This window comes from Colobus angolensis, unplaced genomic scaffold, assembly GCF_000951035.1.
Source record: "Colobus angolensis palliatus isolate OR3802 unplaced genomic scaffold, Cang.pa_1.0 Scaffold491, whole genome shotgun sequence".
NCBI lineage: Eukaryota > Metazoa > Chordata > Mammalia > Primates > Cercopithecidae > Colobus > Colobus angolensis.
In genome coordinates this window covers 378759-384767 of record NW_012118388.1, presented here as the reverse complement: position 1 = coordinate 384767, position 6009 = coordinate 378759, and the positions used below count along the sequence as shown (strand labels likewise).

Genomic DNA, 6009 nt, shown 5'->3' with positions numbered 1-6009 from the left:
TTTTTTTTTTTTTTTTTTTTTTGAGACGGAGTCTCGCTCTCTCGCCCAGTCTGGAGTGCAGTGGCCGGACCTCAGCTAAAGTGAGAGTCAAACCTCCTTGAACATGGATCTTAAATTCAAAGAAGATTCTCATGTTAATAGTTAAAAACAAAAGCAAAAATCTTGACAGCATGCTAATTTGACATTGCTACATTCTTTTGTTTTGTTTTATGAAGCAAAGTGTTTCTTATCGTTGATGAAACATATTCTGTGCTTCACATATTAAGCACACTCCCAATTAGTATGAAGAACAAAGCAATGTGTAACCACATGAAAGATCTTCAATGGTAAATGAAGAAAATTCCAGTTCTTTAAAAGTAAAAGAGCATCTGACTTAACTATTGGATCAACCTAATCAATTAACATAAATTAGAATTTTTAAATAATGTTATATATGCTTCAAGACATGACAGGTGAGTATTCTATCAAAGCACTTTTTAAATTAAAATCTAAAATCCACATACAGTGACATAAATGCATAATATTCACACTCGTATTCCCTTCATTATGAGCAGTCTAATTTTCTAGCATAGTGTGTTACCCTTTGTCACTTTGCGTTACTTTTGGTCCTTCAAGGTCCAAGAATGAGAAAAAGTAAGCCATAACAACTCAAACAAGTGTCATTTATTCTTTCTGTCCACAGAAATGCTGTTTTCAATTATCCAGTCAAAAACCTATTGAATACAGTTAATTAGGTCTTGTATTTCTAAGCTAGGCATGCATATTGCCCATCTTTCAGAAGACAAACATCTAAGCTATAATTATCATAAAAAGCTTATCTATGAGAATTATGCTATCCAAAGTCTCCCAAGTTAATATAATGCAACATTGTATAAAAACAGGAAAATGCTGAGTGATATTAATTATTACATGAAAATGTTTTAAAATGAGCTTGCTAAGTAATTCAGTGGCTATTTTTAGGATGTAATAGGAAAAGCACTGCAGTACCTTGGAACATTTGGTGAATTGAGCAACATAGAGCAAGTTGTGGCTATGATCGATGAAGAAATGTGTATTAACTGTGGTAAATGCTACATGACCTGTAATGATTCTGGCTACCAGGTAAGAATCCTGCTGGAATTAGAATGCTATGAGACATGTTTCTTCTGGTTTTTGTGGCAGAAAGCATTTTCTGTTGCTAAGTGTGAAATTTAAACCGGTGGTGCCAAATATTGCTCTTCTGCAACAGTACATCTTTCTGTCCTGTCACCCTTGTAATATGGTCTTTTTTTAAAAGGAAAGTTGTAATTTTTACTAACTATGCCAGCATTTAATGCACAGAATTAGTTTTATATCATTTCATCACCCACAACATTAAAGAGAAAAATCCAACTGAAAAGAGAAATGCACACAAAATTATGAATACTAGGAAAGCATTATGCTTTAACGCAGAGGAAAGGGAAAAGAACAACCATTTATGGCCATTACTCTGAAAGTCTATGATTCCTTCTGCCAAAAGAGAGTTCTCTTCCATTCAGTATTGATTAGGCTTTTACTACAGTCAGAAAGAAGCACTTTCCCACCAACTAGTTGTATAAGTTGGTCCCAGGAATTCCTCTGAAGCTAGAAAAGCCAAAGAGATGTATTCTTCCCTCATGAAGAGAGCCATAGTTACTTTCCAGCTCCTCAGTCCTCAGCAGAGCGTCTACCATGGAGGGGAAAAAAACAAGAAAAGAAAAGAAATTAGGGATTTGACTCCTTCTAGTGGGCTATTCTCTTGAAAACACATTCTATGAATTTCTCTTTGACTTATAATTTGCTTCTTCATTTACTTCCTATATATTTATAACCTGCTATTTTTTTAAAGAGTTTGGCACAACTATGACTTTTAACTAGTTGAAGTTTAGAAATGGATGAAAAAATGATCATAACAATGCTTTTAAGCATAAGTTTCTTCTCAAAACCCTGACTTATTGTGAAAGTAAAAGAATTTCTTACGATATAGAGTTTGCAGAAAGCAAATTTTAAAGTTTTGGAAAACTACTAAACTATTAAAAGTTGCTAAAAACTATGCAATATTATTTTCATTGTATTTTTCAAGCTATAAGTAAAAACAGATCTTTTTAAGAAATGATCAATGGAATGTTCTAAATTCATAATGAAATGTCCCCATTTTAAAAAAGTGAGGTTTATGTACCTTATTCAACTGAGGGGCAGATCCCATACTGCTCATGGTGGTATTTTGCATATTCTTATGACAGACATGTTTTAATTTTTAAAAAAACTATTAATTTTTCTTCCTAGTTTCGCAGTTCTGCACCAAATTTTTACTCAATTCATCACTTTTTTTTCTAGCTAAAAGGTGTCTTAACAGTTATTTTGAAAGTGCTAACCATATCACATTTACTTTCATGTCATCTTTCTAATTAACCAATCAGAGATCAATCAGAAAGTCCTATAACTATCGTAGCATCAGCTCTCTAATGTCTTAAATCTTAGAACTTATGGCTCCCACCGTGGAATTCTAGACTTGGTACAACTTTAGTAAAAACCTTCTTAGTAATAAGAAAGAAAATCACAATTATGGATGTTAAAAGACTTAGAAAGTTCTTTGATTCTTCTGTCTCAGAAGATAAAAATAGAAAACCAAAATTTTTAATTGAACATAAAGTTTTATATGTTTGCAGATTTTCAAAGTGTATTTCTAAGCATTAGTCTTAATTTCTATCAGTTACTTCATTGAGTTTCCATTTATATGTAAGAGTACATAAGAAAGAGAAATCATTTTTATTTATCCAAACAGCACCTTAAAATGTTGTTTTACAAAACATAACACCAATTTGTGTGGACAAATATTCTCATGACTTGCTATAGCTATAGTTCTTGTTGAAATATATGTTTATTTTCTTAAAGATCAGACTTTTAAAAAATATTAAGCAACTATCATGATTTACTGTGAAAATATTATTTTCATTTATATGTGCATAAAAGAGGAAAAAGTATAGTTGCATGTAGCTTCATTTGGAGGAGGGAATTTTTTAAACAACTATATATATAATATATATATATACACACATACACATATATAATTGAATTACATTAGAGAATGAGACAGGAAAAAAAATCAGAATAATGCAATTACTTGAGAATGTAAGATTTGTAAACCTGGCCTCAAGGAGTACCTTGGGGGTGGAGAGACACTTAATGTCCCTTATAATTTCCTCAGTCCCAATGTAGTCACTTCAAAGTAGTACACAGTCTGAGTAAAACTCTTGTATTTTTTTTTTTTTTTTTTTTTGCAATTTTGAGACTGCCAGGCAAGTTTCCTAAATCCCCTCCAACACCATGATCCCCCCCTACATAGCTGCCCTGAAATCTGTGCTAGATAGAAATTCTGTAACTTCTGCTGAGGTCTTACATGTCGTTTTTCACTATTGAAATGTGTCTGTTTAATGGGAAAATAATAATCATATCTTTTTTTAAAAAAAACTCAATCCTGAATTTCACACTAGGTATTTTTAATTGCTTATTCTACATTGCTTCATGGAAAGAAAGAGAGAGGAAGGGAGTGAGGAAGGGAGGGAGGGAATAGAGGAAGACGGGGGAAGGGAAATTATAAAATTTCTCAAAATCCTAAGCCGTTTCAGAGCTGGAGGCCTGGCTGTGGTAATCTGGGCTCAGCAGTGTCAGGGCCAGGACTGAACACCAGTTTTCCTGGCTCTCCATTCAGTGTTTTTTCCCCTTCGTGGTGGACAATGACTAGTCAGCTTGGAAATCTTCAAAACTCAAAGCTGACTGTTAAGCTAATTTTTTTCTGCTGCTTTCTTCTAAAAACTACATGCATTATTTGAAATCCACACAAATGTATTCATTGCCTCCGAATCTGACAGTAACACTTTTCCACTGTCGAGAACAAAGAGTGTGAAGAGGAAGAGGAGGACGTGTGAAAGTCCCCCAAAATCCACAGGTAGAAGACGCCCCATCCTGGTAGAACTGAAAAGACCCCAACTTTGCACAGAACAAAGAAAACTAGAGAGTGACTATGTTATGACATATTTTCCTCACACAATGAAGAAAAATACCCCTAAGGAATTCTAAACATTGCGTTTTTAATTTAAAAGGATTTCTCTTCTTGCTCTTTTTTTGCTCCTCTGTCAGCTCAACTGTTGCTATAGTTGCACCACAGAGCTGGACGTCGTTGTCTCAGTGCAGCTCCGCTGCAGCAGAGAAAAATGTTGATGCTGAAATGGGGACATTCTTGACCTTTGTGGTCAGTGACATCAATACCCTCTACTTCTGTTTGCAGGCTATACGGTTTGATCCAGAAACCCACCTGCCCACCATTACTGACACTTGTACAGGCTGTACTCTGTGTCTCAGTGTCTGCCCTATTGTCGACTGCATCAAAATGGTTTCCAGGACAACACCTTATGAACCAAAGAGAGGCGTACCCTTATCTGTGGATCCGGTGTGTTAAGGTGATTTGTGAAACAGTTGCCGTGAACTTCCATGTCACCTACATATGCTGATCTTTTAAAATCATGATCCTTGTGTTCAGCTCTTTCCAAATTAAAACAAATGTATATTTTCTAAATAAAAATATGTAATTTCAAAATACATCTGTAAGTGTAAAAAATGTCTCATGTCAATGACCATTCAATTAACGGTCATAAAATAGAATAATTCTTTTCTGAGGATAGTATTTAAATAACTGTGTGGCAGTTAATTGGATGTTCACCGCCAGTTGTCTTATGTGAAAAATTAACTTTTTTGTGGCAATTAGTGTGACAGTTTCCAAATTGCCCTGTACTGTGCTCCACATTTGACTTCTAATTGTAAATGAAATTAAGCATTTTGAAACAAAGTACACTTTAACATACAAGAAAATGTATCCAGGGAAACATTTTATCATTAAAAATTACCTTTAATTTTAATGCTGTTTCTAGGAAAATGTTATTAGCTCCATAAAGTACAAAGGAAGAAAGTCAAAAAATTATTTGCTATGACAGGAAAAGAAAGCCTCAAATTGGGTTTGTAGAACTTTATTAAGTAAAATCCCCTTCACTGAAATTGCTTCTTTTCGGTGTTGGATAGAGGATAGTGAGAATATTTACTAACTAAATACCATTCACTGCTCATGCGTGAGATGGGTGTCCAAACTCATCCTCTTTTAATGGTGTTTCTCTTTAAACTATGTTCCTAACAAAATGAGACGATAGGATAGAGCCTGGTGAAAGCCACTCTTTTGCTGTGCGCACACCTGCCCTGACTGGTTTTAATAGTCACCTTCATGATTATAGCAACTAATGTTTGAACAAAGCCCAAAGTATGCAATGCTGAATCATGTGCTTCATTATTCAAGAATGAAAAATATAATATTGGTAATATATATTAAATGTGCCAAATCAGTTTGACTACTCTCTATTTTAGTGTTTATGTTTAATTTCAAAAGTAATGGAATAAAAAAGAAATATATTTTCTGTTATTATTAGATAACATTTTTGTATTTCTCTATTTTCATAATCAGTAAATAGTGTCATATAAATTCATTTATCTCCTCTTTATGGCATACTTCAATATGAATCTATAAGTAGTAAATCAGAAAGTAACAATCTATGGCTTATTTCTATGACAAATTCAAGACCTGGAAAAATAAAATGTTTGATTATGCACATTTAGAGATGCATATTTGCCACAAAACCTGTGTGATTGAATAATATCAAATAAAATATCATAAAGCATTTTAAACATGGTCTTTTGCTGTCTCTTTTGTAAATGCAATTACATATAAACCATTTTGATTTTGAAATAGAGCAGTTTTGGGTTAGTCCTATAGAGCATTCCATCCAAGTATAAAACCCATGATAGTTTAAGTAAAATGAGGGTGAAGACAGTGTAGTTACTCAAATGTTTCACTTCCTGTCCTTCTTACCCAGCTTTACCTACTGAATTAGATTTTACTCTGCCAAAAGGCATCTTTTACTGGGAACAGGCCAGGATTCTTGCAATGGCCCATGGGCAGGGACAAAT

The 6009-nt window shown here is 33.7% G+C and overlaps 1 protein-coding gene across 1 annotated transcript in view; it reads left to right on the top strand.

Moving 5' to 3' along the window:
* The window catches only part of DPYD (dihydropyrimidine dehydrogenase), an 861792-nt gene extending 856065 nt beyond the window's left edge, over positions 1–5727 (top strand). The window contains exons 22-23 of the mRNA XM_011959403.1: positions 961–1101; positions 4286–5727. Coding sequence (XP_011814793.1) covers positions 961–1101; positions 4286–4456 — 312 coding nt within the window. The 3' untranslated portion in view covers positions 4457–5727. The remainder of the gene's footprint in view (positions 1–960; positions 1102–4285) is intronic.
* Positions 5728–6009: the final 282 nt, after the last annotated feature.